At 29.3% G+C, this 23,457-nt stretch overlaps 2 protein-coding genes across 6 annotated transcripts; one reads left to right on the top strand and one right to left on the bottom strand.

Annotated features, from left to right (window-relative positions):
* Positions 1–1,586: 1,586 nt before the first annotated feature.
* LOC109810188 (putative mediator of RNA polymerase II transcription subunit 19b) lies at positions 1,587–6,526 on the bottom strand. Of its 2 annotated transcripts, none has more exons than XM_020373593.3 (7): positions 6,295–6,526; positions 5,726–5,779; positions 5,055–5,121; positions 2,891–3,180; positions 2,482–2,706; positions 2,180–2,234; positions 1,587–2,021 (listed from the first exon to the last, which is right to left on the bottom strand). In XM_020373593.3, exons 3-7 carry the CDS (start codon positions 5,083–5,085, stop codon positions 2,017–2,019), a joined length of 606 nt encoding a protein of 201 aa, XP_020229182.1. In that variant the 5' UTR covers positions 5,086–5,121; positions 5,726–5,779; positions 6,295–6,526; the 3' UTR covers positions 1,587–2,016. The 2 variants fall into 2 exon arrangements, with proteins under 2 accessions (XP_020229182.1, XP_020229181.1); XM_020373592.3 differs by having other exon boundaries at positions 2,175–2,234; positions 6,295–6,523.
* Positions 6,527–17,541: 11,015 nt separating this feature from the next.
* LOC109816942 (coiled-coil protein) lies at positions 17,542–18,940 on the top strand. 4 transcript variants are annotated; one of them, XR_014433572.1, is made up of 4 exons: positions 17,542–18,227; positions 18,323–18,442; positions 18,526–18,612; positions 18,754–18,940. XR_014433572.1 is itself a non-coding variant. In XM_083073840.1 (3 exons), exons 1-3 carry the CDS (start codon positions 17,670–17,672, stop codon positions 18,535–18,537), a joined length of 690 nt encoding a protein of 229 aa, XP_082929966.1. In that variant the 5' UTR covers positions 17,544–17,669; the 3' UTR covers positions 18,538–18,940. The 4 variants fall into 4 exon arrangements, 1 of the variants encoding a protein (XP_082929966.1); XR_014433573.1 differs by having other exon boundaries at positions 18,719–18,940; XR_014433571.1 differs by having other exon boundaries at positions 17,543–18,227; positions 18,757–18,940.
* Positions 18,941–23,457: the final 4,517 nt, after the last annotated feature.

Here is a 23,457-nt window from a genome sequence, read left to right as displayed (position 1 = left end):
AACATCATATATAACGTACATAATTACATACTCATTCAACTTTTCATATAAACACAAAAAAAAATGCATTCTCTCAGGGTTTGCTCTTATTAGAACTCACTAGTAATCTAAGATCCAAGAGATTAATCCAATGCAAGGAATTAAACCTAAATATCATCAACTAGAACAATGAAGAATCATATAAAAGACAAAATTTAAGGAGTAGATACAAATTGGGCTTCCCTCTTGCATACAACAAAAAAGAGTTTGGGGTCAATTTCACTACCCAACAATTATCTCACATCCAAATCGAGATTATTTACTCATTCCATACCTCGATGAACGCTTGTTGAATATGAAGAACAATCTGCAAGGTGTTCTCTTAGGAGTCATGATTTTCCTTCTTGTTCTAGCGATAAAAAATGAGAAGCTTAAAAATAAAAAGAATTGTTATAATCCCTCTTTAAAAACTTAACTCACACTTAACCCTACAGTAAAAATATTTTAATCATAATTATCTTTTCCTTTTCATAAAATATTAAAACTCATCAATAATTAAATAATATATCAAATAAACATAATTTTTTCCAATTCAAATAATTATAACAAAATACAATAATTAACAAATTTATAATATATATATATAGTAAATATATTTCTCCCAACATAATTATATTAAAATAAATATATAGATAGTTATAATAAAAACACATATTTTCTTCAAAATATTTATTGTAACAAATATCATAAAAATATATATTTTTCTAATAAATAATATATAAAACAATTTTCACAAATATTTATTATTTAATTAAAAACACTCATAATTATTAAAAATCTCTAAAATATTTTATAAAATCTTTTTAATTAATTAAAATAATTATAAAAAAATGACCCTATTAAATATAAAAACAAATAATAATTAAATAATTATATTAGTAAAAAATTTGAGGTATTACAATCGATGAAAGTCACACCCTACAAACATAAAAATTAATTCATGATTATCAACTTTAAGACATTATATGAACCATGTCCATGCAGAAAAAATACATATGTCCAATATTTATTATATGTAAATAAAATTTAAATGAATATAATGTTTAAACATATAAATTATATTTAAAATTAGAATAAACAAATAATTTTAAATATATAAATTATATTTTAGGTTTACAATAAATAATTTAATTATAGTACAAAATTATTTATATTAATTAATAATTTATCTAGAAAATATTAAAATTTAATTTATAAATATTATGATAAATGAAACCAAATCATATATAAAGTTACAAAAAATTCCTAAAAACTCTCACATAAAAAAGTAGCCCTAAAAGCACACTCATGCAAGGTAACTATTCAAGTACAAAATGGTTGATTTTAATTATTGATAATTCACTTTTAAAAATTCAAATTTAATCTATAAATTAAAAAACTAATAAAGATGATATCTTATTTTAGTATCCACATTTCTTGCATCCTTTTATCCTTTAACTAATTTGTTTAACCGTCCTACTATTCTGAAATTAACCACACTTTCTTAATTTCATCATTTTTATTTTTATTTTTTTATGACAAAACACAAAGTATCTCATCTTTACTAATTTAAATAAAAATGATAAATAAATATTGAATTAGATATGATGTTACAAGAATTCCTAAAAGCTCTCATTGAAAAAAGTGTCCAAAAACACTCATTCATGAGAAGTTTCTAAAAACGCTCTACCGTACATTTGCATTTAATATACATAGGAGTGGATACTCTTCTAACTAGGAATTGAATGCATGACTCAAATAATTCAGCAAATACAATTGATAAACATTAAAATTCGTACTTAAGATGACCGAAAAAAGAACTAAAGATGCATCATCAACTATCTCTAAAATAAAAACAATACAAAAGAACAACACCTAGACATCAGACCGCTCCATCAGACCCCTCAAATGACAACCATTTGAGGAAAAGAGAACTACAGTGTGTAACCATTTTAACCTGCAACCTTTATTGCCCCCAATTCATCAATTTTTGAGCTCTTATGCTGCAGTAAAATTAAGAAACAGAGAACAAAACATCACTAAAGAATTGACAAGAGACTATGAGTAGTGATAGACAGCAGAAAATTTATAGAGAAGAAAGAGATAGGAATAGAAATTGACAACTTATCTGGAGACAAAGCTTCTCCCTTTATTACCTTACTTTTTTTGTGTTTGTGGACATTCGTAAGATCATCATCTCCATCATGCTTCCTTTTCTGTAATCAAATGATTCATATTGAGTAAAATGGATCAAAAATTGAAGTACGTTTCTGAGAGACATTTTCAAAAGGCATGTAAAACAAATCCTTTTGAAAATGCTGACATCATCAGCACAATACCAATGAAAATTTCATGACTTGCTCGGAAGCAAAACTATTGAATTAGATTATAACATGACAGGAATTTTAGAACACTGATTTTTCACATGAACAATGCAAACGCATCGGTCTAAAATTTATCAACCTTCTCGTGGTGTTTCTTTGAAGGATCAGCACTAGAATCATTATGCCTGCTTTTGTCTTTCTTTTTATCCTTTTCTTTGTCTTTGCTTCGATCTTTCAGACGATGTTTGTGCTTCCTATGCTCCTTGTCCTTACCTTTGTCCCTGTCTTTGTGCTTTTTATGCTTCTTCTCATCTTTAGACTCATCTTTTGATTTTCCTGCAACAGTCAGAATCCCCTTCTCGGCCTATCAGGGACAAATACAAGGAATAAGCATATATACAATCAAATCTAAAATGGAATAGATTGATTATATTGATTTTGAAATTTGAAAAATAGGATAACATGTCTATTAATTTAGTGAACAGAAATGAAGCAACAGAAGAAGCACTATCAAATTCAAAGAAAATTCAAAGAAGATGATTTCTTACAGCAGGTAAATCAATGGGAGCAGTTTCCTTGAGTTGAAAAGCCTCCTTTAGAATATCGAGGTCCAAAGGCTGTATACGATAATTAGTACCACTGGACAAAGATGTATTCTGAATAAGTTGATCCAACTGCATCCCATCTCCTTTTCTGATTTCTGTGTCACCTACTACGTTGTGCAAATAGTGTGCGTCTGAAATTGAAACTGGAAGTGGCCTCTTGCAGAAAAACTCAAAATGCGGGAGTAATTTGAAATGATTTAATAGATCCACAGAACCTGTCAACTCTCTTGGTCCTGAGAGTTCAAATAACAAATTCCCACAATCAGAAAGCATAGGAAAAATATATACATACAACATGTTTGACATACTAAAACCGTGGCCTAAAGCATGATGTTAAGAAGTTCTAAAAGTGACCTAACTGATTTCTAGTTGGCAAATAGAATCATGAACAACTACAATTGAAATTACAATTTTGACAACCATATGCATAAGCTAAATATTAAAAAAAGTGCGAGAGATAGCAGACGTCAAATTTCTTATAAAAAATGAGATGGATAATTGATTTGCCCCACAATAAGTGAAAATAAATTATCTGAAACTCATGGTAAGTTTCGTATAAGTGGGATTCAATTTTTCATTTCCAAAGAAATGCTTATTCGGCTATCATAAAAAATTCAAGTAACAAAAAGACTGATTAGTTTATATAAGTTGCCCTTAGGGTTTAGGCATTAAATTGTAGAGTAAATACCTAAACTGGTCTTTGAAGGAAAAACACAAGGGGAAACTTTGATCATGAGAAGGAAAAGATTAAACATTTGGTCTCTCAAGATTATTTTTTTTTTTATATATATATAAGCGTTTAGATTAGGACAAGGCACAACCCCATACATGGTCAGAGTAAACCACCAACCTCTTTGAGAATTTTCAATGGGATTATGAATTGTCTAACCCATCCCCAATGTAAGTTTGCATGAAAAGATATAAAACACGAGAGAAGTCGGATTATACCCTAGATTCTAGTTGGTAGGAGCAAAGGGACTTAATCAACTATGTCACTCTCGCGAGGCAATCTCTCAAGATTACAAAGATGGAACACTTTAATCCTTCCATGCATTTAAATTAACATTTGTATAAACCAAGTGGAATCATTATTTTGAAGGGACTAAGTTGGTACACAATTCACTTTTTTAGTGACTAATCATGTCCTAAAAATTAAGAGAAAGTGGCTAAAGTACTAAATTGTGTCACGTTTTTAATCAATAAGGACTATTTAGTGACGTTTTTCTTCTAGGACAAAATTACAGTTAAATGATTTATTTGAAGGACTGAATTGGATATCTAATCTAACTTAAAATTGAGTTGGTTAAGAACTACTACAAATGCTACTTTTATAGTTCCCATCAATGATATATAGTAGATTTTCTGTTGAGAGTAATTTTATAGATACACTAGCAGCAGTTAGAATGCAGTCTCTAATTGCCAAACTAATCACTAGCTTATTAACTGACTTTGTAACACTGTTAAGTGTTAACCTAATTTACTGTAACAGAAGCACACTGTTGCCAAGGTAGTCAGAATCAAGATAAGATAATACCTAAAATAAAAATTTATATTTAATTACAGACAGACAAACTCACACATAACATAGATAAGAAAAATAACCTTTATATGACAACTAAATTTTAAGTTTTTGACACAATATAAAGCCTAAACAATAACTGGATTGTACGTGATTCTACATCAGAGCTTGGAATGTAAGCAATATTAATAATCATTTATACTATACCTACATAATTAGCAACCAAAATACTCGATTTAAATTTCAACACCAGGCCTAAAATTCCTAAGCAATGAACATAATACCTCCATGTGCATAGCATAACCCAGAGGCACTTAACATGATAATTAACTGGAGAAAAATAAAAGCATTATCCACAATGTTTTATACACTCACCTATTTTTTATGAGAGTATTTATGTAAAATCACGTTAAATCACGTTAACGGGTATTTCAACATGATTCTAAAGAACCAGCATGAAACCAAACATGATTATAGTCCATGACTCTTTTAAGTGGTCGTGTGACAAACTATAATCACAAAGCGAAACTTTAACCCAGTATTTCAATAGGATTGTCAAAGCAAAGGGCTGACATGATAAATTTTTACCTCCTCCAAATTTTTTGCTGTCAGGATCCATGTGTCAATCTTTCATCAGTTGTTGAATCATTATCAACTACAATTTTAGATAAGACAAATACGTTTTAGTTGCACAATATCAATATAAAATCTGGTTTATACATGACAACAGTGGCCAAATAGTTGCTTTAAAAGTAATGGGACTTCCATCTAAGGTCCAAAACCAGTTTAGCATGAATGCAGAGATTATCCCTGACAAGGTTAGCTATTTTGCATGTGAATTTTTCCACCATTAAGATGGTCTGCTGTTTTCACAAATTTCAGATTGTTTTCCCATGTATTAGGTAAGTCCTCTAAAGTTAACTTACCTTTTTTTTTAAATTTTTTATAATAAGCCATTTCAAAAGCTAAAATCAACTCTCTCTCTTTTTTCCTAGTAATTTCTGACTAAATTAAACATGATGATTTATTACAATTGCTTTTTTAATAAACACCCCTAAAAGTGTATCAAAAATCTAATAAGCTTATTTTAGACTGCAGAGCTTATATAACATAGACTTATTGAATATATACTTATAAAAGTAGTTTATCCAAACAGGACCCATAATTATCCACCTGAGGCTGGCCAGAGTGTGTAGATTGGAATTTATTAAATCGAAAAAGAAAGAAGACAGTGACAGACAAGAAATGGATGTAAATACCTTATTGCAGTTGTATCCGATTTCAGATATAATTCAGTATAACCATGCGGATACCTGAAAAGAAAACCAAAATTACTTGAATAACACTAACATAGAGAAGCATCTCAATGGATACCATGGGTCACTTGTTTTAGTTTTGTTCGGGCTGCCAGAAAAGATATGTTTTTTAATCAAAAGGGATGACTAGAACCTGATTGTTAAATTTTGAAAAACTTCAGCTACTGTTTTAAGAAAAAATAAAGGGGGGAAAGCAAAAGAAGATAGAGAGGCGGGAGAAGAGGCAACTAACAAACAAAAAAATAGATTTCCATGGTTTGCGATAGCATTTGTCTCCCGAATTCCGAAAACATATCGGTTCTTGGTTTCAAGATGATTAAAAATTCAAACATATTGGTAAAAGTGTGGGGCAGTGTTCCCGAAAAAACAGAAAGTAATGGTTATGGAATAGATAATTGTGAATTGAGAAGCAGCTGAAGTGGGAATAAGCGGCAAAAGAGGAAGATGATTGAAAATGACGAGAAGAGAAGAGAAAGGAGGAAGAAATATAATGGGATGAGAAAGGGACTTACAGATAGAATAGAGTTAGTGAAGTAAGAGGGGATTTTTAGGTTTTTTTTCTCTTCTCTTCTCTCCCGTGATCTGTTGTGTTGAGTTTCCCTCAAATTCTATTTTCCTTTGATTCAGTCACACGCACCCAATGCCAAACCCCAATTCTGCGAATTCCCAATCCAATTCTCCTTTTATATTTAGCCTTTCCCTTCCCCATTTTTTCTATTTTCTCCCCTTTTTCCATTCATCGCGTCAACCATGTTCATCACCAAAAAATTTATAATGTTCGAATCGTAAAGTTTTATTAATTTAAAAGGTTTTTAATTAATAATTTATTAATTTTGAAAATACTTTTTCAGTTTAAAAAATATTTGAAGTTATTGTAAAATACTAAAAGACAGTGCTATTTTATGTAACATTATATGTTTTTATTTTATATAATTAAAATTTATAATAAATAAATGTTTTTAATATTATTATTCAAATTTATAATAAACTAATATTTTTGTCATGTAAATTTTATTTTAAATTTATGATAAATAATTCTCAACACCATTTAGAAAATAAAATTATAATTAAAAATATTTTGAATAATTTCAAAGTGTGAATACATATTTCGAATGGTGTAAATTTATTTTTAGTATTAGTATGTATTTAAAGAGTTATGATATTATTGGTTATACAATATAATGACTTATAAATAAATATCCGTGGTTTTTTCCTTCAAAATCAATCTAATTGAGTTTGTGTACACTTTTATGGTTATTGTCATTTGCATGGACATAAGTAGATAAATATATTAGACATGCAAAATTTTATCACATAATAAATAAAATTGTTATTTTAGCCCGTTAATTTCATACATTAAATATTTTTATAATTTTAAAAAAAATTAACTCTTTATCTTATTCAATTTTTATTTATCATAATTATTTATAAATTAAATTATAATATTTTTATAATAAATTATCAATAAATAAAAAAATGTGTTACAATTTAAATTATTTATCATAAATCTAAAATATAATTTATATACATTTACTTAAATTTTAAATATAATTTATTTATTTAAATATAATATTTACTAGTATTTTAGTTTGTTTAATACACAAGTAGAATATTTATTGTATATAACTAAAATTTATAATAAATTATATATACAAATGAATATTATGTTTGAATATATAAATTATATTTAAAAATTATCTAAATAGATATTTTTAAACATATAAAAATATTTTTAAAATTTATGATAAATAATTTATTTTATAGCATAATGTTGTTTTTATTTATTGATATTTTATTTTAAAAATATCAAAATTTAATTTAAAAATAATTATGTGAAATAAAAATCAAATTAGATAAGTAATTAAAAAAAATTCTTTTATCAAAGAAAAACCTCTAAAAATGCTCCCATGGTAAATAGAGATTTGTGTTTAATATATAGGGGTTGATTTGTATATATAATTTATTATAATTTTTTGTTATAAATAGTAAACATTTAACATGTGTAATAGCATGGTGTTTCGAATTCCATATGAAAACTTAGGTTTTTTAAACCATTCGATTATATACAGGAAGAATAGTATGAAAAAAAGGGTATTTATAATTTTATCTAATCTATCAGAAACCTAGTTAAATTTTAGTGTCATAGACTTTGTTATTTTTTTCATACCAGAAAGCTTTTAGCAATTTTTATTTAAATTAGAAGAAAACATACAAGCTAAAATACTAGTTATATAAGAAATTAAGAGAATCCATAAAAAATAGAAAATAAAAAATAAAAAAACTCTCATGAAAGAATAGTCATTCATTTTTTTTGTGTATTGAAAAAAAAAACAAAAATAACTATAACAGAGCAAGAATATCCCCTCTCACAAATTGGAAACTAAAAACTAGAGGATTCCTACACACAATATCAATAATTGAATATCTAGCTTCCCAACCCACAAACATTTTGTTTATATCATGAGAGATACTCACAAAAATAACCCTCCAATCCCAGGCCACCAACCCCCTGATATTTCTGATAATATCTCAATGTTTATGAAGATAACTCTCATGATCCGACCATTGAATCATTGACATTGTCCCAACACAATTTGATTCACAAATTATGTGTCGCCAACCTTAGTGTCAGCACAACTCCAAACCTTTCAATATTACTAACAATTTTGCACGAAGTTGATCACCATTACTCATCAAACTTGCAAAACCACTCTTTCAATCTCCCACTACATCCCTTACAACACCTCCAAACCCCATAACTCTTGTCACTCAACCAACTACCATCTACATTCAACTTTAGTCATGGGTATTCAAGAGGGACCAACACACATTCTCCCCCCAACTTCTTATTTGCTTCAAATATAAGAGATTATCCACAATAGTTGTCTCAATTTGATGTAGCACATACCAAATACTCCATCCCTTTTCCTGAAAAATTATATTGTTGCAAAACCTCCACACCCACTAGAAGACCATACTCAACCTCATACCATCTTGATGTTGAATGACAACTAAGAACCAAGTGTTGATATCATTTATCATAAACACCCAGGCAAACCTCTTACCCATTTGTAGACATACTTCCTTCGAATGAGGACAATCCCTTAAGACATGTAGCAAAGTTTCTATTGAGCATGAACATTTGGGGCATGTGTCACTAGACACAAGATGCCGAGAAAATTTGAATTAATTAGTAGGTAAAGCTCTATGTAATCATTGTCGAATAAAGAATTTAACCTTTTATGATATATGCAGTTTCCATAAACCTTTCCATATGTCTTGTTGCAAACAAGGTGCCTCAGTTTGAAGAAAACGAAAACCTAAAGTTGTAGTATAATAGCCTAATACATCACCCTTCCATGAGATATGATCCTTGCTACCCTTGACAAAATGAATGCTAATCTACTGAAATTGTAGGGCCCACTCATTAGGAAGCTAAGTGTATAATAACTTAATCCCAAGCTCCATTCCTTGAGCATTGCACCATTGTTGCTTCCACATCACGAATATGAACAAACAGTACATTTGTCCCTAGTTTGCTCATATCAGACCAGTCTTTATACCAAAATGAGGAGCTGTCATCACCCAATTGAGGTTCAAATCCCTCATAGATATAAGGAGAAGTCTTAACAATGTTATTACATATATGAGATGTTCTAGTGTATTTCTTAACATGCAACACCAGCTCTCCCGTGCAAGTACTTCATACGTAAAAGACCCACCCATTGCTTCTGATTCGAATGTAAGAGATCCCACACCAATTTTCCAAGTGAAAAAAATTCACCTGTCAAGCATCACATACACCCAAACCCCTTTCCTCCTTCATTGTTAAGATGGTACTTCAGTTCACTAGAGACCAGAATCGAGTTGCACCATCCTTTGCCCATAAAAAACTTTGGCAGGCTTGATTAATCTTGTTATACACTTTTTGAGACAACCAAAGCGACTGCATACTATATAAAGGAATAGAAAAATTACAAAGTTAACAAGATACAAATGATTAGCCTTATTGAGGAACTTACCCTTCCAAGATGCTAAATAAAACATTAACACGGACTAACACCCAATTAAGGGGGGTGTATTGGTTTAGGATATCGTAGGATTTTAAAAGACTTTTTTTGAGTAAAAAAGTCCATTGGTATTCAATCAGGATTTTATGTCACTTAAAAACAATCCAGTGGTATTCAATATGGATTTTCAAGATTTTTTAAATAGTCCATTAAAATTCATTGATATTCATTTGAGATTTTTTACAACTTAAAAACAATCTATTGGTATTAAAAAATATAAGGATTTTAAAGGATTGTTGTGTGAGAGGGATTTTAAAGGACTTTCTAGTGTTATCTATAAATACCAAATTCATAAAACAATCTCATCTAAATCCATCGGATTTTGAAGGATTGTTTGAAGTGACTTTTTAATAATTTTCAAGTGAGTTTTTCATCTTTTTTTTCCTATGTTTTTGTCTTCTTCATTTTTTCTCTACTAATAATATTGCACTATTGTTCATTGCTCATATATAATATTGTAATACTATTCTCATCCCATTCCCCTATTTTGTGAAACTCCGATATGTAAATGATAGTGTCATTGACTTGCTCTATTTTTCTGTTCGTTCTCTTTAATTGACTTGCTTTATTTTATTCTATATAGTTGAATTTGTTCCTTTATATAACAAAAAAAAATGCTTGAAATTTCAACTTTTAAGTGATAATTTTTTTTATAACACACGTCAAGAAAAGAAAAAGGTGAAAGATGAAATTGATATCATAATCTCTACAATATATATATATATATATATATATATATATAAAAGATGAATTTGTTAGGATTTCTGTGAGTAGAATGAGATGAAAATGGATCTTAGTTGGGAGAAGAACCCTCTCAGCATAAAAACTGCGATCTCTCTCATTCTCTTAAGTTTGTTACTCTTATCCCTCTTCCTTTTATGACTCAACAATTATTTTATTTTTTTACTATAAATTTTTCTTTTTATTTTTATATTGTGAAATTAGGACTTTTTTATATTTTAAAAAAAGAAAATTAACATAAGACATTGCAGTATCTAATTTTTTAAGGTTTAGGATTTATGCCTTCATTAGCTTATTTTTTAAAAAAGGAAATATTGTTAAAATATTTGTTAGAATAATTTACATTTATAAATATCGTTAAAAATATATAACTAAAATAATATATATATATATATATATATATATATATATATATATATTCTCTATATCTAAATTCTTATTCTTTAAATAATAATTATAATTATAATTATAATTACTATTATACTAATATTATATATATTGCATATGTAATTAGGTAAATATTTTTTTGTGGATTGTGGATTTCCTAATTGACGCCAATTTTTAGCTCCATTTCGAGGTGTAAGATATCATCTACAAGATTTTGCAGGTCAGGGTAGTGACCCTGAAAATGAGAAATAATTGTTCAATCTTTGTCATGCGTCTTTAAGGAATGTGATCGAGAGAATATTTGGTATTTTTAAATCAAGGTTCACAATTTTTAAGTCAGCACCTCCATTTTTATTTGAGACACAAGTAGAACTTGTGTTAGTATGTGCAGCACTACATAACTTCCTACGTAAAGAATGTCGTTCCGATGAATTTCCAATTGAAGCGGTGGATGAACCTTCATCTTCAATGTTACCGGTTAATGAAGATCATACTTTTGAGCCTATTATTAAACCCAGGAGCAAGAGCGAAAAGACGCTAATGCTTGGAGGACTAGTATAGCTATGAATATGTGAGTGAATGCTATTTAAGAGGATAGAATATTATGGAGAATTATTATTATTATTATTTATCTAGACATTATTGTTTTTTTTTATTATTTTTGTCTTTAACTCTTTTTAAATTTGAATGTATGAATTTTTTTTTTGAAATCTTATCAAATGTAAAAAATCCATGAAAGTTCTACAAAATCCACAAAATTCCACAGAATCCATTAAAATCATGATTTAAAAGTCTTGCAGAATCCATTAAAATCCTGATTTTAAGTCTTGTAGAATCTTGAAAAATCTTAAAATTCATGAAAATCCTGCAAAGTCTTTTAAAATCCGTAAGATTTTTTTTAACTAAGGGGGGTGTATTGGATAAGGATTTTAAAGGATTTTTTTAGTTAAAAAAAATCCTGTGGATTTTAAAAGACTTTGCAGGATTTTCATGACTTTTAAGATTTTGCAGGATTCTACAAGACTTAAAATCAGAATTTTAATGGATTCTGCAAGACTTTTAAATCATGATTTTAATGGATTCTGTGGGATTTTGTGGATTTTGTAGAATTTTTGTGGATTTTTTACATTTGATAAGATTTCAAAAAAAAATTTCATACATTCAAATTTAAGAAGAGTCAAAGACAAAAATAATAAAAAAAAAATAATGTCTACATAGATAATAATAATAATAATAATTCTCCATAATATTCTATCCTCTTAAATAGCATTCACCCACATATATATTCATAGCTATACTAGTCCTCCAAGCATTAGCATCTTTTCGCTCTTGCTCATGGGTTTGAATAATAGGCTCAAAAGTATGATTTTCATTAACGGGTAACATTGAAGATGAAGGTTCATCTATCGCTTTAATTGGAAATTCATCGAAACGACATTCTTTACGTAGAAAGTTATGTAGTGCTGCACATACTAACACAAGTTCTACTTGTGTCTTAAATAAAAATGGAGGTGCTGACTTAAAAATTGTGAACCTTGATTTAAAAATACCAAATATTCTCTCAATCACATTCCTTAAAGACGCATGACGAAGATTGAACAATTCTTTCTCATTTTCAGGGTCATTACCCTGACCTGCAAAATCTTGTAGATGATATCTTACACATCGAAATGGAGCTAAAAATTGGCGTCAATTAGGAAATCCACAATCCACCAAAAAATATTTACCTAATTACATATGCAATATATATAATATTAGTATAATAATAATTATAATTATAATTATAATTATTATTTAAAGAATAAGAATTTAGATATAGAGAATATATATATATATATATATATATATATATATATTATTTTAGTTATATATTTTTAACGATATTTATAAATGTAAATTATTCTAACAAATATTTTAACAATATTTTATTTTTTTAAAATAAACTAATGAAGGCATAAATCCTAAACCCTAAAAAATTAGATACTGCAATGTCTTATGTTAATTTTCTTTTTTTTTTTAAATATAAAAAGTCATAATTTCACAATATAAAAATAAAAAGAAAAATTCATAGTAAAAAAAAAAAATAATTGTTGAGTCATAAAAGGAGGAGGGATAAGAGTATCAAACTTAAGAGAAGGAGAGAGATCACAGTTTTTATGCTGAGAGGGTTCTTCCCCAACTAAGATCCATTTTCATCTCATTCTACTCACAGAAACCCTAACAAATTCATCTTTTATATATATATATATATATATATATATATATATATATTGTAGAGATTATGATATCAATTTCATCTTTCACATTTTTCTTTTCTTGACGTGTGTTATAAAAAAAATTACCACTTAAAAGTTGAAATTTCAAGCATTCTTTTGTGTTATATAAAAGGAACAAATTCAACTACATATAATAAAATAAAGCAAGTCAATTAAAAAGAACGAACAGAAAAATAGAGCAAGTCAACGACACTATCATTTACATATCAGAGTTTCACAAAATAGGGGAATGAGATGAGAACAGTATTACAATATTATATATGAGCAATGAACAATAGTGCAGTATTATTAGCAGAGAAAAAACGGAGAAGATAAAAGTATAGAAAAAAAATGAGAAACTCTCTTGAAAATTCTTGAAAAGTCACTTCAAACAATCCTTCAAAATCCGATGGGTTTGGATGAGATTGTTTTATGAATTTGGTATTTATAAATAACACTAGAAAGTCCTTCAAAATCTCTCTCACATAACAATCCTTTAAAATTCTTATATTTTTGAATACCAATGGATTGTTTTTAAGTTGTAAAAAATCTCAAATGAATACTAATGGATTTTAATGGACTCTTTAAAAAATCTTGAAAATCCAGATTGAATACCACTGGATTGTTTTTAAGTGACATAAAATCCTGATTGAATACCAATGGACTTTTTTACTCAAAAAAAGTCTTTTAAAATCCTAAATCAATATACCCCCCTAAAAAAGTCTTTTAAAATCCTAATCCAATACACCCCCTAAAATTGACAATGCAAACCTTCCCTTGAATCATTGGTACCTCTAAGTAGTTGAAAATCTTTTGTTAGTAAGTTATCCCCAAAATCATTTGCAAGTCCTCTATACATTTATTTGGGATCCTTTTCAAACATATAAATTGCGACTTAAATAGATTAACTTTTCTCTAAAATCATTTGCAAATTCTCAATGTTCATATTTAATTATAAAATTTATTTAACAATGACTAATAAAATGTTAATTTAACAAAAAATAAAAATCATATATCTTATACAAGTAAGTATTTAAGAGAATACATACATTATTTTTTTTACTAGATATCAAAATTATGATATTCTTTTATTTATTTTTACTTGATAAAACTCTTCCATGTGAAGCAATAAATATGATTGCAGTTTAATAATTGTCTTTCCACCAAATTAACATAAAATGATAAATGAGTATGGATATCATATAAATATATAAATATATAATTGAGAATGGTTTGGTAAATTTTGAAGAGTTGAATAAATTAATTAAAAATTTTGAAATTACTTTCGACAGTTTCGTGCACTTGTGAAACAAAGCCTAACACGTAGTTTCAGAGCCTAAAGCTGCAGTTCGGATGCCTAAACCCTAAAGATGAAAACTATCATGTGAAAAGGGAAATTAGGCAAAAAATTTAAAAGAATTTTAAAATTGTGACGTGTAAAATAAAGATATTTTTGTCATAATTTTCTTAAAGTTCAAAGATTTACTTTTTGTTAATCCATAAAATAATCTATAAATAGCTTTTAAATTTATTTTTTTAAGATTTAAATATATTTTTATAATTGTGTGATTTTAATTTTTTAAATTTTAATTAAAAAATTTTAACTTCTTAAATATTTTAGATGTGCAAATTTAGTTACTAAAGTAATTTATGATTTTAGTCTCTTAAATATTATAATTACACAAATTTGTACTTACTTAAGTTATATATTGTACCTGCATGAGGGTACTCCGATAATTTTGCTACTCCTGCTGGGTCTTCGTCTTCCATGAGGTATCCTAGGGAAAGAGAGGGGTACCTGCAAAAGGCACTCCAATGCTTAAGTCAGTCCTCAGTCTCAGAGATATCAATGCTAATCAAATTGGTAATTATCAAAACGTACCTCTCTTTGCCACTGGTCATACTTATTTATACTAACCTTGATGGGCCAGGCCCATATGCAGGCCCATAAGAGGATCCATTAATGATACGAGAAGTCTTCAATGTGATCGCGAGGAGTTATAGATTCTTCTAAGGTATACTTTCCCTAATATTCATACCATTATCCGGTATACATGCCCCCAGGGTTTCAAGGCTTTTTGATAAATATTAAAAAATGGAGAAATCCTAAAAAGAAATGTTTGCGGATCTTTTCTGCTGCTTTCTCTGATATCGCGGTCAAAATCCACTGCGTAAAAACCTTTTCAAAAACAATGATTACAAAAATTTTATATATAAATAGGCATCGGCCAAAGATGATTGAAAGCAGCAGCCTCACATTAATTGAAAGACGGCAATATCAGAGAAAGCAGCAGAAAAGATCCGCAAACATTTCTTTTTAGGATTTCTCCATTTTTTAATATTTATCAAAAAGCCTTGAAACCCTGGGGGCATGTATACCGGATAATGGTATGAATATTAGGGAAAGTATACCTTAGAAGAATCTATAACTCCTCGCGATCACATTGAAGACTTCTCGTATCATTAATGGATCCTCTTATGGGCCTGCATATGGGCCTGGCCCATCAAGGTTAGTATAAATAAGTATGACCAGTGGCAAAGAGAGGTACGTTTTGATAATTACCAATTTGATTAACATTGATATCTCTGAGACCGAGGACTGACTTAAGCATTGGAATGCCTTTTGCAGGTACCCCTCTCTTTCCCTAGGATACCTCATGGAAGACGAAGACCCAGCAGGAGTAGCAAAATTATCGGAGTACCCTCGTGCAGGTACATATATATTAGTAATTTTGACAATAATAAATATATATTATTTAATAAATGAATAATAAATTAATATATATATATATATATATATATATATATATATATAACTTAAATAAGTTAAAAATTGTCTAATTATAATATTTAAAATATTAAAGTTATAAAATTATGATATTTGAGGAATTAAAATTATTTTAGATATAAAATAAATTATATTAAGAAAAGAGTATCCATTTTATATATACTAACAAATATTAATTATTACTTCTAATAGTATACACTTCGATATTGTTAAAAAAATTGACATTGTGAAAGTTGAATTAGTTGTGGTAAGGTGTTTGGATTGGGAGGGGAGGAGGGATTTTTTTTTACTGGACTTGATAGGCATTTCGTATCTTAGTGGGGTGATTTCTCTTGTGATAATGCACGTAATTTTGTCCCTGGCATTAGCTTATTGTTAGTTGCCTTGTGAAGCCGTATTAAACATTCTTTGTCTCTTAAGGGGACTAGTCATAATAATGTCAACAATTACTTTAATGTAGTAATGAAAAAAATTGTATACCTCCCTGTCTTTTTTATTTCAAACAAACTTCTCTTACATCAAATGTTACTTTCTTTTTACTACTTTTCTATACTTAATGTCGAGTTTTTCTACCCTTAAGTACTAATGTAAGTAGTAAATGGATAAATAATCATTTATTACTGTAAGTTATTTTTATAAAATATTGAACCTCCAATATTAAAGAAATACAACTCTTTTTAATATTTTTAGTTAATTTTGTCAATTTATTTTTCATCACCTATGCGAGCTCTTCGTCGCGCCATTTGTGCCACCTTTGACTCTTACATCAACTACACTTTAATAACCTCTAACAATTATTTGTCTAAGTGTGTCTCATTCTCATACCTATTGTCACTACTTTTTTTTGCGAGCTCCTCATCATGTCATTTGTATCACTCTTGGCTCTTGCATCAACCGTATTATGAAGACCTCCAAGGCTCCAACAATTAATTGTCTGATATTGTATGTGTATCACATCTCAACAAAAACATCATTTGAAAATTAATAATATAGTCATTGAAATATGTTTAATTTAAATACTCATTCAGTTCATATAATTTTTTTATCCATAGGAGGTATGATGACGATGATAAAATTTCAACCTTGGACCATAAATCATACCTTTTAATCTTTATACTTACATTATTATATTTTTAATTCCTATTCATGATTGCTGTTTTCCTTTAATCCATATAACTTAAAACTTTACCTTCAAGTTGATATAACAAATAAACACATGACTCAAAGTTAATCGACATAGATACAAAAAAATATATTTTTAATTATAAAAATTAAATTGTAAAATCTATAAAACTTCATAAGATCAAATACCAATTTATATCGATATTTTTTTAAAAGGAAAAGTGATACACCATTTTTTGCGTCAATTTTTTTATTATATTTTAAATTTGTTTTCTCTCTTTGTGATATGCAAATTATTCTATATATATATATAAATGAAGAAAGTAAAGAAAAAGATGGATTGCATTGGGCCAAGGCCCATGGATCCTGGTTGCACTTGCAGCGGCAGGCCTAGCTGGCTTGAAACGAAGATCGATTTGATTTGAGGATGAAGAAAGGATATGTACGTATCCATCACATGATCATATTATTCGTACTCTTACATCATCAGTGTGAAATTTGAGGGAAGAAAACGAAACCCTAAGATGCCGAAGAAGATGGGGGTGAACACGAAGGCGGAGGCGGCGAGGGCTCGGAAGAGCGCGGCGGAGACGGAGCGCAAGGAGAAGGAGACTCGAGAGAAGGAGGAACAGTACTGGCGAGAGGCCGAGGGTTCAAAGTCACGCGCCGCCAAGAAGAAGGAGGAAGAGGCCGAAAAGAGGGCCGAGGCAGCGGCGCGCAAGGCGGAGGCGCGCCGCTTGGCTGAGCTGGAGGAGAAGGAGCTCGACAAGTCCATGAAGAAGGTCGACAAGAAGGCCAACCGTGTCTCCATCCCGGTTCCCAAGGTCACGGAAGCCGAGCTCCAGCGCCGCCGGGAGGAGGAGCAGGCGGAGGCTCAGAGGAAGGCGGAGGAGGCTAAGAAGCGCCAGAGTCGCACCGCCGCAGAGGAGGAGTACGAGAGAATGGTGCTTGTTTCCAACACTAATCGCGACGATTCCATCATCGAAGCAAGAACTTTGGATGATGCCATCGCTCAGATGACCATCGTCGATAACTTGCCCCCCGATCGCCATCCCGAAAGGCGTCTCAAGGCCTCCTTCAAGGTATGGTTATCATTTCACAATCTATTATTTATTTCAATTTCAATTGGATCCGCAGACCCTAACCCTAACCCTAACCATAACCATAACCCTTGCAGGCATTTGAAGAAGCTGAGCTCCCTAAGTTGAAGGAAGAGAAACCGGGCCTTACCCACAATCAGTACAAGGACATGATATGGAAGCTATGGAAGAAATCTCCAGACAATCCTCTTAATCAAGTTAGCAATCTTTTCTTAGCATTCCATGCCCTTTTGCTTTCATGCACATAATCAAGTTGCTTATACTGTTGCCATATGGACAGATTGCTGAGTGAATGATCAAACTGCAGCCGAACTGTAACCGAATGCAACAGCTTCTATTTGTGATGTGGCGGAGCCATTTGTAGTTGGTAAATGCTATAATGCCTGCCCATTTGCATATACCCCTGAAATTTGTGATTAGGTGTTTACCTTTTTTTCATGTGGCTCTCTTAAACATACCTCATGTTCTCACAGGCTTCATTTCCTTTCTTCTTATGATCCCTCTGTAGCAGGGTATCGGTTTCGCTTTCTGTACATGCACAGACATTGTAGCCATCAAGTTTCACTCTCGTACTGCTCTTCTCGGGATAAAAGGGCTTCTGAAGTACATTGTATTTAATTTGATCAAATCATGGCATATCTCCCTTAATATAATAAAGTATGCGTTTGATTAACGCCCTACACTTTTAGTTCCTACTTTGTTCCATGTCGTCCTATAGTTTAGATGAGTGAATTTTCTCCTCATAAATTTTTAATTGTTAGAATTGGATCCCTGCCGTTCAATTGTGGACGTAAATGTCACGGAGATGTCTGGCAGTGGCATAGACTCATGTCTGATTTGTTAATAGGAAAAATCATACGAAATGTGCCATGCAAATATACTTGCAAATCAGGATGGTGACTAAGCCAGTGGAGGGTAGGGGGTCCATAGAGAAGGGTTTGCCTCACTTCCTCTGTTGACCCTCGTAATCTCCCGATCCATCTCTACTCACCTCCTCACCTCCCAAATCTATCCTTGCCATTAGCTATGGGTCCGTTTACTTTGAGAATTCAGGAAATAAATTGAAAACAAGATGGTAATTTTGTGATTAAAAGTGAAAACAAAAATTGATAATAGAAGTAAATGGACTTTAACTGACTCTTTTATGCATTACGATCTTCATCTCCACTTGGGCTCTGAACCTTAGCATATCCTTCTTGAGGACCCGCTGAAGCATCACCACTATGAGCTTCTATGATTATGTACCAAATAAGGCTACATAGAATTCTGTACACATTTTCTTGTGCATTAGCTATATACTTCATGCAGAATAATGCGTTGACTTTGTCAGTTTCTAGTATTGTATATTCTTACCAAAGACATTGTTGAAGGGAAAAAAAAATTGCCTTAATTTCAGTCATTTGAATAGGCACGATACCTTGACCATCATAAAATATTTCTCAACATCTGTATAGCTTTCTTTCATGTCACCCCCTTTGAGCCTGCTCCACTCGTTAAATACTTAAGTGGGTTGTGTTCTGATCCTACTGTAATTGGTCTAAGAAATGAACAGATTCTTTCCAGATAGCACTCGTCAATCCTTTCATCCATAGAGACCCAAATGCTTCTCTCTGCATTCAACTCGTCATGGTGGAATGATAGTGGGAGAAGTAAAATTACTGTGTTTCATTTTACTGTTTTATTATTACTAGTTGAATGTCCGCGTTTTTTATTTGACACAGCTAACATTGTTCCAGCACTTGGCACTCTAATTCTCAACCATCTTTGCTAAACTCTAATGCTAAAGAAATCTGAGTTCATGTGTGGACTGTGGCAACATCATTAGTTATTGAAGAGTGTTAGGGAACATGCATTACAGGTTTTAATACCGATTTGAATTTGAGTCATATGTTTATTCTTTGAGAAGAAACCCTACTGCTAAAGAAATCTGAGTTCTTGTGTGGGCTGTGGCAACGTTGTTAGTTATTAAAGATTGTTAGGAAACATGTATCAGAGGTTTTAGTATCTCATTTAGATTTGAGTTATTTGTTTGTCTTTGAGAAGGCGTATAATTCCACTTTCACCTTCCATATTAATCTCTAATATTAGTTTGAATTAAGATTTTCAAATCGGGTTGATCATTGAATTGGTAAAAGTAGTGGATTAAGGTTTAGTGATTTAATTGTGGTTGAACCATGATGAAATCAATAATAAATAAATAATATTATTTTCATTTTAATACAATATATTGAGCAATATTAAATAAAAAGATAATACTCCTAATTTCACAATATTAAAAAATAAATTTCTCTTACAAATGCTATTACTCATTCATCACATCAATAATATTTAACATTTAAAATCAATTCAAAATTGATGATATTGAAGTTTAACAACAACAGTAGTGATTCTTTATTACTTGTTTTGAAGGCTGACCGAATTAGTTATATAATTGGTTCCCAATTGAGCTCATTGGACTGGCCGGTTTGGAATATGTTCTATATAGGTGAAAATATATTTTTATCTTTTTTAATTAGAATAAAGTATTTTTTATATAATTTATTTCTTTCTATTTACTTTTTCATTTGTTCAAACAACAGATTTTAATATTTTTTTATATTAATATTCTTAATTATTTTTTTATTCCTTTTTTGGTTCAAATAAAGTATAATTGAAATTGCATCCGTGCGTGCCTTCGTGCATGGTTTCCAACTTCCAAATTATTTTACATTGCGCAATATAAAGTTGCTTCTATTTGTATGAATGCAATGCTTAAGAGGCAAAGATTGTCCCTCAGCTCATGCTGACATACATGATATAGTGCATGCATACAACACGTAATATATCTAATATAAAATTAAAATTCTAATATATCAAATCATGCGAATAAATTATCTATTGTTTTTTTAATCATTAATCATCTATTGATTTGACTAATAGTTCACTGATTCAATGATTACCAGTTTGAGTTTGTTAATACTTATTGTTCTTGTAACACCCTTCCTCTTATTTGTGTCTTTCTGTTATTATTATTATTATTATTATTTTTTGTGATTAAGTTTGAAATTTTAGACTGAAATTAAAAAATTCTAAGAAATATGAATGTGATCAGAATAATAGATATTAGGTAATATTTGTTTTATTTTTCGGACCTAAAGAAAATCATATGATAAAATTATTTTTGATTAATTATATATTCTCAATTAACATAATTTTAAAAATATTATGTATTATATTCTCAAGTGTAGAATAATCTCGTGGACAAATAAATGTTATTAATTTATGAATTATTTATAATTAAATTATTTATTTAACCTTAAATTTTTTTTTAAAGATGAATACCAAAAATAATACTCTTTAATCTATGAGAAAAATAAGTAATAATAATTATGTAAATTAAAATTTTATTTCAAAATTTAATTAAACTTATTTATTAAAAATGGATTAATTATATTGATATATGAATGTGACGTGCAATTAAGTTATAATAATAATAATAATAATAATAATAAATATTAATATATAAAATGATACTCCTTTTAGTAATTATCTTGGTCTTCATATTTTGTTGATCATTGTACTTTTTTATTTTAAAAAAAAAATTAATTATTTTTTTTATCAAAATCAAGACTTTACAGTTAATGACTAATCATAAGATTATATCAACATATATTTATTACTTAATTTTCATTTTATCTTTAATAGAGACACAAAGTGCCTCGATCTTACTAATAATAATAATAATTTGAGATAAGGTTTCCACGTACAAGTTATACAAATAAAACTAATGCATTTAAAAAAAATGAAAAGCAAAGAATCTAAAAGAAAGGTATATAAGTTTTACAGCAGTTAAATGTGGTGTAACTTTTTCCAAATCAGTTAAATTACCTACCTTATTTTAGTTTAAATATACATTGAGGAACTAAGTTATCATTTCTCACGGGAGAGCAAAAGAAAACCCACACTATTGCTATTGCCTTAGAGGTGGGGGTGTTTAAATTCATTTTTGCTTCACAAAGAGTTCAAAGGATTGAGATTTGTCCCTTACAATCCCTTTTTCAAGTTTTGTTTGAATATGATTGTGTTGTGCTTTGATTTCTTTTATACTTGGTCCTATATTGTGATAAATATATCTTAATTTTCAATTACCAAAATGCTATAAACTAAATTGAAAATGTAAACTAAGAATATGTAAATTATGGTGGGTAGCATATTTTATTTTACTTATAAATATGAAGAGAAAAATATGATTATATATATATATATATATATAATTATATGGCGAATATATTTTTTGTTAGAATTTTCAATTCTAGATTTTACATACTAAATAATTATAACTATTATTATACATGTATATTAAAATATTAAATTATATTGATTATGAATAATAAACTTTTCATCATTTTTATGAGACAATTAAGTTGAAGTTTAAACTAAAATTATATTTTAATTCTTGATTAAATTATGATCATGGAGATGCATGTTATTATGATTTGAATCTTGATGTTTGAATGATCATACCGTGGATAAGTAAGGGTGGAAAGTACCATATTACAAAGGAAATTTTGTCAAAAATTTCAAAAATATTTATGAGTTAATGAAACCTTAGGTTAGAAGTCTAAAGTATTTAATGGTGAACCATGTATAGAAAACATGTGTTCAGGGGAGTTTGGGAAGTCATAGTTAGGTACACTGCAAGATGAAGGCATGGACCACTAAAAAGGTCTAAAGGGTATAGTATCAAGTTGTGAGAGTCCTAACGATTAGGCTTGTTACCTTAGAATTGGGACAATTACATAAACCAACTTGATAACCTTTACACTTGCTTAGCATCACCAAGATTGGTTAAGCATATACTCTTAGGAGAAGCTTTGTGCTCAATTATTGAGAAAAATAATAATGATAAAAATGGGACTATCATGAGGGAGATATGAGATTCCAATCACTTCCCAAAACAAATAAAATACTTGGTGATAATCATCAAATGAGATATGGATCCATACAAATCTATAATGTTTTATGATAACTAATCCTAGGAATCCTTGCATATAGAATACTAGTTGATTGATTGATTTTAATTGATAACTTATATATATCCTATGAACTTATTTTTGAAGGTGACTTAGAAATTAAATCACCTCACTTTTTCTTTTCTTTTCCTTCCATGTATGTGAGACGACTTTATGATTAGTAGTTAACACTGATGGGAGACATTCCTGTGATGAGAGAC

The sequence above is a fragment of the Cajanus cajan genome, chromosome 4, assembly GCF_000230855.2.
Source record: "Cajanus cajan strain Asha chromosome 4, NIPB_CcT2T_4, whole genome shotgun sequence".
In the NCBI taxonomy this organism is placed as follows: domain Eukaryota; kingdom Viridiplantae; phylum Streptophyta; class Magnoliopsida; order Fabales; family Fabaceae; genus Cajanus; species Cajanus cajan.
This window is presented reverse-complemented; position numbering and strand designations above follow the sequence as displayed.